Source organism: Acomys russatus, chromosome 10, assembly GCF_903995435.1.
Source record: "Acomys russatus chromosome 10, mAcoRus1.1, whole genome shotgun sequence".
Classification (NCBI taxonomy): domain Eukaryota; kingdom Metazoa; phylum Chordata; class Mammalia; order Rodentia; family Muridae; genus Acomys; species Acomys russatus.
In genome coordinates, this window is record NC_067146.1 from 49,877,972 (window position 1) to 49,890,562 (window position 12,591).

Here is a 12,591-nt window from a genome sequence, read left to right on the forward strand (position 1 = left end):
GCACAAGACAGTGAGGCTAGCATAGCTGCCCAGAGCTCACATCTCATCCTGGCAACTCCCAACTCTTTATTATAGCCCAGCTCTCTGTCTCCTGTCACATCTACTGATAAGATGGCAGTCATCACCTGTTAGCCGCGAAGTAGATGGCGTTATACCAGTTAATGACACCTGTTCATATTACATAGAAATGACTGGATTTCAGCCACCTGTGCTTTTTCACAAATCACATGGAGCTCAGGTCTGGTCTGGTAGAATCTAGAAATAATATGTTTGACAAATCAAAATATTCAACTACAAAGAGCAAAGAGAAAGGACGCTCCATTATTTCTCCAAGTTTGGGTAAGACTGGTGTGCAAATGGGCCAGCTATGTGACTATGTGTGTGTGTGCTTTGCACGTGCAATGTGTGTGTGTGTGCTTTGCACGTGCAATGTGTGTGTGCTTTGCACGTGCAGTGTGTATGTGCTTTGCACGTGCAATGTGTGTGTGTGCTTTGCACGTGCAATGTGTGTGTGTGTGTGTGTGTGTGTGTGTGTGTGTGTGCTTGCAGCAACCTTTGGAAGATGAAGTTTCTTAGTGGAGATCAAGTGAATCTCCTCAATTAATTTTAAAGTTTTCTATTTTTACTGCAGTCTTTAGTGATTTTTGCTTGGTAGTGTTCTGAAACTTTCAAGCAATGGTGGCCTTCCTGTGGTTTGTAGTCTTCAGCAATGATCAGGAGCCGCCTGCCTGAAACCGTCTCAAGCGGTTAGACCTCTTTGTCATTTGTATTTTCTTAGCAAGGAGCCTTTTAAGGTCCCCAAGGCCCCCTCTACCTTTTTGAGCTTCTCCATCTTGTTTTCTGTTTTTCTGGTGGTAAATGCCATGGATGATGTCCACGGCATTTTTTTTTTTTTTTTAAATAAGGTCTATTTGTGGTGTGGTAACTGCTGCAGAGCTGCTGGCAACAGTTTTCAGAGCAGGAAGCTCCCGCTGTTGTGTCTGAGAGAGCACTGAGCTGACCCCCCACATCTTCAGAGTCTCTTCCTGTTGACTTTAAGTCTCACCTCCTGAAGCGCTAAGAATTTCCATCCTAGCCTTCTTTCTTACTGAACCTAACCGCATGTAAGTTTTCACACAACTTTGTACTGACCCCTAGGGCCGAGAGGCCCAGAAACCGTATCTGTGTGGCTGGCCCCAGGCGTGCCCCTAACTTTCCCAGCCTGCCCAGTTGCAGCCAGCGGTGCCTTTTACGACTTTCTGAAGCTAGGCAGTCTTTCTGGAAATATGCTCAAGGGAGTTGCTGTAGACCTTGATGATATCGCCCGCATGTAGCTTGCTGTCAGCCACAGAGTCCCGTATCACCGAGGCTGGTGTTTGGCTGTGCGTGGAACTCTTTTCTACCTTATGTCCTGTTCTTAGCCTCCAGGCAGGGGCCCTGGGCCCTGGTGGGCAGCCTTGTAGAGACTGCCTTACTGCTGACAGACTTGTAAAGTTACAATAGGTGTTTACATAAAGACCAAGGTGGCACTGGGTGAGTGACAGTAGTGCTGGCTTGCCAAGCACTGGTTCAGTGCTTCCGCTCATCTCACAGGAAAAGACGCTGGGATTTGGGAATGGCCGGGTAACTTGCCCCACAGAACCCGGCCCTGGTGTCATCTTTCCTCACAGCTCCTTGTACACAGCTCCATGCTTCTCTCTCATCTTTCTTCCTCACCCTGCCCTCAGCCCCTGCAGTGCGGCAGCAGGCTGACAGCTAAGCTGTTGCCATTTGACCCTCACTGATGGGTGTGAGTCTGTTTGAATGGTGGAGCCAGTTAGCTGCTCAGTGGAGCGTTGCCAGCATAGACAGAGGGTGCTCTGTTATAGTGAGGGGCACAGCCCCAGGCTTCCCATCTTGGCCTTCAGTGCCCCGGAAGTGATTTCAGAAAGGCTAGTTGTATGGGGTGCCCGGCCACGGCCTGAATGCCAGCTGCCTTGGATGTTTGGGACATCTGGGAGGGCCTCAAAGGAGAGGATGCGAGCTGTGGTTCATGGAGCCTCTTTCCCTCTAGCTGGATCTCATTTGGCGTATGCTGGAAACCAGTTGGAGGAAACACAGTGGGCACCCTTGGGTTTTCCACCTGTACGCAAGTATTTTTCTCTATCTCCTTTATCATGGTGTGCAAAGAGCTAGGAACTCTGATGATGGCTTGTTCTTTCTTTCTTTCTTTTTTTTTTTTTTTTTAAGATTTATTATTTATTATTATGTATACAGTGCTCTGTCTGCATGTACACCTGCAGGCCAGAAGAGGGCATCAGATCACACTATAGTTGGCTGAGAGCCACTATGTAGTTGCTGGGAATTGAGCTCAAGATCTCGGGAAGAGCAGACAGTGCTCTTAAACCTCTGAGCCATCTCTCCTTGTTCTTGCAAAGCCCCTTTGAAACTTTGATCTAGAACACCTCCCCAGCCCCGGAACCATCTACCTTAGTTTTATACTCAGACTTCAAGGTGACTTCAGCCGTCTCTATGACATATGCTTGATGAGGAGGGAGAGACACACGAGCCCACTACTTCCAAGGATGGAAACTTAAGTGAATGTAATTTACCACTTACGAGCCTGCTGAGCAGAGTGCGAGATTCTGTGCTTTCAGCTGTTGCTCGGTCTCTATGCTGTGTTCCCCAGGATAGAGCACTTCGTAGGGCTCTCTGTGTGGTACTCGGAGTCACTACTCGGGCCCAGCGGGGGCTCGCCTGATGACACACTGCGTTGTTGTCTTCCCCCAGCAATAACCATGGCAGTGCTGCAGACTTTGAAGTCTTCCATCTCATGACCAGGGTTTTGGATGCTACCAACAGTTTGTGTCTCCCTCTGCCTCCCGGTGAGTCTTGCCTCATTTGTCATTTGGTGTAATACATTCGTTTTCCACATCGTCTCCAGACAGTCGCACCTGGATATCAAGACGGCCCCTGTGCGTCAGCAGCTGGCTCTGGTAAAGGATAAGCCATGAGGCAGGTCTCTGTTAGCCAGACCTCCCCTGCCTACTAAACTCCACTTTGCTACCTGTAGGTCTCATGTGCAGCTCTGGCTGAAACTGCACCGTTGCTGCTCCCGGAACTTTCTCTGGCCCCTCTATACTTTAATGAATGAAGAGGCCTGAAGGCAAACACAGAAGAGGAAGCAGTCTAGCTTGGTGTCAAGTATTATTTCTTCAGGGCTTTGAGAAAAGGCCTAATTGGGCTTCAGAGGACCCTTACTATGTGTGTTCAGTCATTTGTGGGGTGGTCATTTGTTAGGTCAGTCCATGAATGTGTGGAGTAACTATTTTATGTCAGCTAATGTACGAGAAATGAAAGCAGTTACAAACACTCGTGGGAGTGGAATAGGATGGTTTATATAAGTCAGTATTTGATGTAAGAAATCAGCTCCTGTTTGCCATAAATGCCTGCCTTGTGTTTATTATGTTTTCTGTATTATAGGAAGGGTATATCATGAAATCAATTCTTTTAACACTTTAAATGGCAACACAGTATCAACTATATGCACAATGCTATATAGTAGCTCTCCAGAACTTTCTCATCTTCTGAATGGCCTCTTTGTATATTCCATGGACAGCAGCTGCCCTCTCCTGTCTCTCTGGCCCTTGGCCACCACCTTTCTGTTGTTTCTATGAGTCAGTTCTAGACCATTCTTATCAATAGAATCATGTAGGATTTGTCTCTTAACCACCATTGTGCCCTCTAGGTCTACTCATTTGTCAGGGATTACAAGATATCTTTCTTTTTAAAGCCGAGTAACATTACACTGTTGGTGTATTTTACCTTTTACTTACCTGCTTATCAGTGGGCATGTATATATCTTGGCTATTGTGGATAATAGTTCAATGAACATTAGTGTACAAATCTCCCTAAGTATATTGACTTTAATTCTTTTGGGTGCTCAGAAAGATTATGGGATCATATGTTGATTCCATTTTTAGCTCATGCAACCTTTCACAGGGGCTGCATCATTTCATAATCCCACCAACAGTGTTGAAGGCTTTCCATTTCTCCACATTTTTTCCAACACTTACCTCCATCTTTGGACCCTGAGAGGTGGGAGGTAATTATTTTACTGTGGTTCTGACTTGTATTTTGCTGATTAGTGATACTGATTCTCTTTCCATGTAATTCTCGGCTAGTCATATGTCTTCTTTAGGGGAAAAAAAGACCTCTGTGCAGGACCGTTTAATAAACTTGGTTGTTGTCTTGCTATTGACTTGTTATATTATTTTTATGTTCTGGATACTAACCCTTAACATATTTCTGTTTTCCACATATTTTGTCCCTCATTTTGTAGCTGACTTTTCATTCTGTTATCTTCCTTGCTTCCCTTCACCCCTTCACCCCTCAGCCCCACCCGTCCCCCTGCCCCATTGTAGGCTCAGGTGGCTCATGGTGGTAAAGTGGCACTGAAATGTGTGTGTGTGTGTGTGTGTGTGTGTGTGTGTGTACTAGGGGTTAGCATATGGATGTGTATAAGGGTGCTTGCTTCTCAGGTCTATGGGACTAGGGACATTTGCTTAAGTTTCAAGAGTCAGACACTTAAAAGAAAGGTGTGAGAAAATGGCAAGTAGAATTTGGGTTCTGGTTTTGTTTGTTTGTTTGTTTTGACATTTCTCTCCCTGACTACAGCAAGCCTAGCAACCTAAGTGGGGTGAAACGATGGCTAGTTACAGCCCGTATGCTCTCCTCAGAGCTAACATACAGAGCCGAGGCCATGGATAGGCCGCAGCACTAGGTACTGTGCCAAAGGAGCAGAGGAAAGGTCCTTGAGATGTTCAGCGTGTACACAGGATTGGAGAAGGAATTTGTCCGGGAATAGGACTCATGAGCTATATAAATGCTTTTTCAGGAATAATTTTTGACTTTATTTGTCTGGGAAAGAATTTCCAAGTCCATGAGAAACATTAGTGTTGATTTGTTAGCAGTATTATAATTTGTTCTGACTTGGGGAACCCAGTGAGCTCAATCTGTTTTTAGCTCATTCACATCTACTTGAGGACAACATCTGTGCATCATGTGACCCTTGATGTTGCCAGGAAGTAGGACTGACACACTACTCATGACTCATATGTTCAGAGAGAAAATGCCACGACTTCTCCGAACCCAAACCCCAGCTCACAGAGCATCATTTGTTCTGCCATGTACATCCCCGAAAGCAAGCTGCGGTGCTCTTTCATCCCCGCATCCAGGCAGTTGTTAAGCATGTACGCAATGCCATGAGACTCTTCTGTGCTGGCTGGTCTTATGTCAACTTGACACAAGCCAGAGTCATCTGAGAAGAGGGTTCCTCAGCTGAGAAAATGCTTCCTTAAGATTGGGGTGTGGGCAAGCCTGTAGGGCATTTTCTTAATTAGTGATAAATGTGTGTGTGTGTGTGTGTGTGTGTGTGGTCCAGCCCATTATGGGTGGTACCGTCCCTGGGTTGCTGGCACTGGGTTATGTAAGAAAGGAGGCTGAGCAAGAGATGAGGAGCAAGCCAGTAAGCAGCACCCACTCATGGCCTCTGCATCAGCTCCTGCCTGACAGACAGGAACCTGGAGGCAGGAGCTGATGCACAGGCCATGAGCGGGTGCTGCTTACTGGGGTTCCTGACCTGTTTGAGTTCCTGTCTCTGCGGTCTTTGATGATAAACTGTGACACAGAAGTGTTAGTGAAGTAAACCCTCTCCTCCCCAGGTTGCTTTGGTTGTCGTGTTCTGTCACAGCAGTAGAAAGGCTAACTAGGACACACGGCTTCTCTCCATTCTCCCTTGGTGCCCCCAGTTCCTCTTGTACATGTGCAGGGCACAGTGTTCCTGTGGGTCCAATCCATTCTTTGTCTCTTGGCGTAGTACTATTCCAAAAGTAAAATTCAGCTCTTCCTTTATCATGCTCAAGAACTTTCAGTGCCTCCTCAAAGATTCCTGGATTGATAAATTCCGTGGTAGCATTCAGCATTGGGCCCATGTTATATGTACTTTTATGATGAACCAATTACCACCTCTACTTCATGGCAAGGTGAAGAGGAGGGTTAAGAACCAAGGCTGCCACCCCGCAGCCTGTGTTCAGGCTACTTCAACCTCTTGCTTGCTAGTTATAGAATACAGGGAGGCTTCTCAGCCCCTATGAGTGTCAGCCTTCCCTATGTGTGAAACGGGAATCCAGCAGTTGCATGTGATTGTGTTGGACGTGGAGCAGGTGAGCCAGTGCTCACTCAGAGCCGTGTCCAGTGTTAATCACGCTCTACCACGTGCTGGGCTCCACATGCCTGTTCTTTCCTCATAGTAGTAGCCTAGAGGGAAAGGCATCGGTGGTTCCGCTTTAGGAGCAGATGAAGGAGGTTCTGAAAGGCCCATTAGTTAAACAGCAGCAGGAGCCTAGCCTAGGCCCCATGCTGCTGCCTCTGGCACTCAGCGCACTAAGTGTAGATCTTCTCAAAGACCCCTCCCCCCAGATGCTGACATTCCAAAGAAGGCTTTTCTTATTCACATCTGGTGTGGCATCTTCTTCCTTGTTTTGAGAGAGAGAGAGAGACAGACAGACAGACAGAGATGGAGAGGGAGACAGAGAGAGGAGAGAGAGGAGAGAGAGAGAGACAGAGACAGAGACAGAGACAGAGAGAGAGAGAGAGAAGCACAAGCCTTCATTTCTAGTCTATTCCTACAGGTTTCTTTGATTGGGACTTGTTACCTACAGTTCTTATTTTCTATAATGCAGTCCAAAAGTTTTTCTCTACGAGACGACAGATGAGGCATATAAACCATTGTCCTCTTGTCCCAGCTTCCTCGTACTTTCAGCAAAATGGTCTCCATCCCAACAACCTTTACCTTCTGCTGTATAACCATTGTGATGCTTAGTTGTAGCCACACAAGAATGGAACTTTGACCTTGTCTTAAAGGGACCAGCCGTCTCAGGCTCTAAGTACTGAGCTCAGCCATATTAACATGATTGGTCCTTTGCTTCCGTTACCTGGAGAGACTGGCTAATCATGGCTACTCCTGCTCCACTCACCCCAGGTTTCCACTCTCTGCACATGATCCTCGGGGTCCACTGTCTCCCTCTGTACAACCTGCTGCACTACATTGATAATGGGGTGCTGCTGCTCACGGAGACCGCGGTCACGAGGCTCATGAAAGGTAAGCAAATCCGAGTTAAGCAGAGGGTGAGTCTCAGCCTGGAGACCCTCAGGGCTGACTTCTGGATAGGTGACACACAGGCCCAGCTATATCAGAAAGGCCTCATGCTCAGCTTAACGTTCTGCACTGTTTATTGAAGTTCTCATTCTTTGAGCATATGTCACTTTGTTTTCACCTTGCACTGGGCCCTACGAATTCTTACTTCAGCCTGTTTTCTGCAGCCCAGCTGAAAGTCCTTTAGCCCTTGAGGAAGCCCTGAAGAACTTCTGAATCCATGCACTGCGATTAGATTTGTTTTCTGTATATGAGGGTAAAAAAAAAGGCTGGGAGTCTGTGAATTTGTTTTCCAAGAAAGTATTATGAATGGCTTACTTTCAGCTAGTTAACTTTGTCATCTCCAAGTTGGACTTGAAATGCAAGAAAAACTCATGAGAGATACAGTGCGTGTGTGAGCCCACTGTGTAATATCTCTCATGAAAGTCACTCAGGCACGCGCTTTGTTAACGTTATCAAAACATGCCACCTCAATTCAGAGTACCTTCTGCTCTAAGTCAGTGGATAAAATGGCTGGCTGGCAGGCAGCCTGTCACAAAATAAAGGCCCCTTGGTTCCGAGTCACCAACTAAAACTTTGAATGTATCCCTAGCCTGTGAACACAGGGTTGGGATGTCTCAGGAGGAGACACTCAGGATTTAAACGGACACATCTGTCTGACTTGTTCATCTCCAACTCTCTTTGTAGACCTGGACAATTCAGAGAAACATGAAAAACTGAAATTTAGCATCATTGTGCGGCTCCCTCCGGTAATCTTGAAGTTCACTTCCTCTGAAGCCTCGGTCCACCCTTCTTCATTTATCTCTTGTGAGAAGATAGTTCCCTCACTTGGGCCAAAGTCTATTGAGTTGTTTAACTTTTCAGCCCCTTCCATGAAATCCCATCTACCTCCACCCTCCTGTTCGCTGCAGTCTTCTCTGGCGCTCTGCTGGGGCACAGCGTATGCGGATAATTTACCCATTTCTTCTCCTAGCACTCTACACTGATATTTATGTCAGAGTCTGAGTAGGAGGGAGAGGGGAAGCATGGGCCTTTGACATTTACAGTGATAAGGAATTTAAATACAGGTGAGGTCAGAAGGTTCTAGAACTGCTTTTCCTCCTCCTATTGCGTTTCTGAGCACAGGAAAACATTATCAGGTCAGAAGAGGAATGAAAAACATGGGGGAAAAGGGTTGTGAAGGCACTCCTTGGTCTTGTGTGTGTGTGTGTGTGTGTGTGTGTGTGTGTGTTGCATATTAGCTATTAGAGTGAGAAACATCATGAAAATACAAAATTCCACAGCAAGGTCTTTCGAACCTCTGACTTTGCAAACTTCCTGACCCTATGGCCTGGGCAGCTCTGTGTGCTGTTTGCGTGCCGAGAGCCCCAGGACCTTTGGCATTAGGCATCCTCCCCAAAAGGATGTCCCTTCCGGGCCTGGTGGCCATGCCCTGTGGCTGTCCAGTCACGGGCTTCCTGAGAACAAAGCACCCACCTCTCCCAGGCTCTGTCTCCACGGAGAACAGTGTTGACATTTAGCTTGGTCTTCAAATTTGACTTTTTTTTTTTTTTTTTTTTTTTTTTTTTTGTCCTGTACTATTAGGGTTCTTAGAGTTTCTAGGCCACACAGTAGCAGGGAAATGAACAGAAACACACACACCACCTTTGGTTCCCAGCCAGTGTGCTCCTTTGGATTGGCACGCTCATCTCCAGCTTTGAAGGATCTCAGGTTCAACATCATTTCAGAGAAAAGGGAATTTGGCAGCACTGATGTAAAAGCAGTTGAGGGAGCGTTTCCTAGAACTTCAGAAGCATACCTCACGAGCGCGGCCTCTCTCCAACAGTCAGGGATCACACATGTTTTGCATCTTACGTACGGTTGCTGGCCACCAGGGAATAAGAGTTTGAAGTTAAGGGTAGCGGTGTGATCTGTTCACTGCACTGTGACCTATACTCTCCTTTGTGTGATTTTCCAACCGCACTTAGCTTATTGGCCAGAAAGTCTGTCGGCTTTGGGACCATCCCATGAGTTCCAACATCATTTCACGGCACCATGTGGCGCGGCTGCTGAAGAACTACAAGAAAGAGGTGAGTCTGCGTGAAACCCAGGCAGTAAGCGCTCCTCAGGCCCGCCTGCCATTTCAGCCTACCCCGATAGACCCCACTGTGGGTTTTTAAAATATCATTTTATTTAAAGTCAGATATATCTTAGAGAAGCAGCTAATACATAGGGAGTCTTTTCCCTTTTAGCCTCGGAACTCTATGATTGACAAGTCATCATTCCCAATAGAATTTCTGCCTCTGAACTACTTCATTGAAATTCTGACGGGCCTGGAGTCCTCCAACCAAGGTAAGCCGTCCCTTTGTTCCAAGGAGTCTTCCATGACCTGTCAGTCTTTCACACTCACAGTCTGTATTGTTTTCTCCCCTAAACACCCCTTACAATATGTCCTTACTAAAGTCGATTTTCACTAGAGGGTACTGTCCTGCCACATTACCAAAGGAGTACTTACTCACCTTCATTAGACCGAAAGCCACGGTTTAATGACATGTAACAACATAGTCTCGGAATAAGACATTTCGCTAAAATCTAAAATGATGTTCCCAGTGAGCTGTGGGGACACAGCACTAAGCAGCCATGGCCCCGTAGTAACACGCAGGCTCTCTCTTCCCTAGCCCTGTCTGATCTCGAAGGACATGACAACGTGGATGCAGAATTTGTAGAGGAAGCTGCTCTGAAACACACCATGGTGCTTTTGGACTTGTGAAGGCGAATGTGCCGAGGAGCTGCTTTCAGTGTTGTATGTCGTTTCCACTCCCCCTCCCCCCTTTCCTGGGAGCTCCAGGTCAGGGTATAGCGAAGCAGCCGCAGAGCTGTTTGGCTTCGGTTCTCGGTTCTCGTTCTCGGGCAGTCAGAGGCAGCCGCTAACCTCTCATGGTGGAGACGAATGACAGGCAGTCTCAGACTGTGCTCTGGCAGAGACAGGGCTCTTCTTGGTGGCTCAGCAGGCTGGGAGCTGGTTCTGTTCCAGTCTCGAGTCAAATGAAAACATAGGGACGATGCTCAGAATGGCAAGAGCTAGACAGGTCACTGGAAACAGTATAAAACAAGCAGAAAAAGCCAATGTTTTGGCTTTAAAGAGGATTTAAGAAGAGCCTGAATTTGGACTAAACCAGGCCTGCCATTTCCGGGATGGATTAACTGACAGGTCATGATCAGTACATGCAGGATTTAAAGCAGCCTTTGCCTCTGGTTCACACAGAGCTGTGTGTAATTTTATACTTGCGGAAGCTTGAGTTAGTGATTTCTTTTCATTAAACATAACCTCAAATGCTGAAGCCTTTGGTCTGGCTCTCCCTGATTTTGGATGGCAGCCTTTTTATCAGCATAAGGCATTTTGAGGCCGTTGGTATGTTGCTGCAGAGCCACGTGGCACCTGACGAGGTGTTCCATCCTTTCTCATCTGTCGCCTACTGTGACATCACCCTACCCGTAAGGCTCAGCTTTCCAGACTCAGTTCTGCCTTCTCTCTGTCCTCACTGTTTCCCTCTCACGATGGTGAAATTTTAATGATTCTGGATGTCACTAATTTATATGCTAATTCACCTTATTTTTGCAGTCTTTGTGCTAGCCTATAGAATTTCCCCTTTTTGCTTCAAATGGTCAACCAGGCTTGGCACTGAGTCAGCATGTGGCAGTACTGCATGCTTTCATTACTTGAGTTACAAATTACCCTGTAATGAAGACAGCAGACTTTACTTAGTTCAGAGTTAATAAAACATCCTCCTTGCAAGTAAAATTCTTACAGAACATTTAATTTGTATTTTCAGCGGTTCATCTACTCTTTGCTGATCTAAGTACATTTGCCTCCATCTTTAGAGTAAGTGGATTTCCTTCCGTCCTTTGCTTTCCCTCATTTCCGCTCTCCCCTGCATTGTTCCTGTGATTTCCTAAAATGAACGGATTGGACACACAATTGAAGAAAACATCAGCTCGACCTTGACACTCACCTCACATTTATTCAACAACTTGCTATTCCTTGGAACATGCAACTTCCTTGACATTTAATGCTCAAATTCTGACCCTGTGAAATATGAACATTCTTTGGCAGCCAATTCACTAGGCCTTGGAGCATGAGTTTGGCCTTCTTATTTCAAAGGCTGGATCAAGTTGTTTCCCCCACTTGGAATCCTTCTCTGCCTCAAAAAATATCCTTATGCTCTAGGGCTAAATAAACACACACACGCACACGTACACGCACACACAGATACATACACTCAGAGACACAGATACAGATACACACACAAATACACAGATATACACACATACACTCAGAGACACAGATACAGATACACACACACACACACACACACACACACACACACACACAGATACAGATACAGATACATACACATACACAGGCAGGTAGATCTCTTATGAGTTCGAGGCCAGCCTGGTCTACAGAGTGAGTCCAGGACAGCCAAGGCTACACAGAGAAATCTTGTCTCAAAGGAAAAAAATCATAGTCACATTACTTGAGTGACAAGCTTCACCACTGCTGCAGCAAAGAGGCTTGTGTCACGGTGTCACATGGGCGTGTCACGTGGCTAGTTCCCCTTATCAGCTGATCGGATTGTGCACACAGAAACGAGTACCCACTTTTCCTTTAATGGAGAAGAAGACCACTGTCATTTCTGTCCTTCAGTGAAAAATTATTTATTTTGTACTTTTGCAGTGTCTTGTCTACTACACATGCCTGGAATGTAGCCAATAGAACCAGGGGAAAAGAAACACGTGAGCAATTGGAATACCCTGTGACATAAATACAGTCTGTGCTCCAGTCAGTGCCTCGTACCATGTTGTCGTTGGTGAACGTGGAAGGAAACCATGTCCCTCTGTTTTTGGCCGGCCCAGCTGGTCAGCAGGATTAGTGTCTGATGCCCATTCTCCACTGAAGGCCGACGCCTGGATGAAGTGCTCGGATTGGCTCACGTGTTTAGATTTCAATAGACTTTACAACAGGTTTCCTTATGTGCCTCCTATTGGCTCCAGGTTCCGAGGGCTTAAATGGAGCCAGCGCACCATATGGTTTGGGCAGAGGAAGTGCAGTGTCCGTTTCCGGCATGTAGGCATTTGGACGCTGCTCTGCAGTTGTGTAAACACCATTGGGCAGCTGCCGGTAATCTGTTTCTATGTACTCCTGCAAAGGAAGATGCTTTCAATTCAGTTTGTTGAGACTACTGAACCTACTTCTCCTTGGGTCCCACAGGAGCAGCTTTAGGCTCTGCTGGCTAAATACTCCGGAGGGAAGCCAGTAAAGGACAGTAAAGCCTGCCCTCACCTCTGTTGCCTGTTATTTGCATGGGGTAGTGAGGTGGTGGGGTATTGGGGTGGTGGGGTGGTGAGGTGGTGAGGTGGTGAGGTGGTGGGGTAGT

At 46.6% G+C, this 12,591-nt stretch overlaps 2 protein-coding genes across 2 annotated transcripts in view; one reads left to right on the forward strand and one right to left on the reverse strand.

Annotated features, from left to right (window-relative positions):
* The window catches only part of Gsap (gamma-secretase activating protein), an 80,375-nt gene extending 70,379 nt beyond the window's left edge, over positions 1-9,996 (forward strand). Inside the window, exons 26-32 of the mRNA XM_051152101.1 lie at positions 2,033-2,103; positions 2,749-2,843; positions 7,001-7,120; positions 7,862-7,923; positions 9,142-9,243; positions 9,406-9,505; positions 9,832-9,996. Coding sequence (XP_051008058.1) covers positions 2,033-2,103; positions 2,749-2,843; positions 7,001-7,120; positions 7,862-7,923; positions 9,142-9,243; positions 9,406-9,505; positions 9,832-9,923 — 642 coding nt within the window. The 3' untranslated portion in view covers positions 9,924-9,996. The remainder of the gene's footprint in view (positions 1-2,032; positions 2,104-2,748; positions 2,844-7,000; positions 7,121-7,861; positions 7,924-9,141; positions 9,244-9,405; positions 9,506-9,831) is intronic.
* A 1,918-nt stretch (positions 9,997-11,914) lies between these two features.
* The window catches only part of Ccdc146 (coiled-coil domain containing 146), a 107,505-nt gene continuing 106,828 nt past the window's right edge, over positions 11,915-12,591 (reverse strand). Inside the window, exon 18 of the mRNA XM_051152102.1 lies at positions 11,915-12,356. Within this exon, the coding sequence (XP_051008059.1) occupies positions 12,153-12,356 (204 nt within the window). The 3' untranslated portion in view covers positions 11,915-12,152. The remainder of the gene's footprint in view (positions 12,357-12,591) is intronic.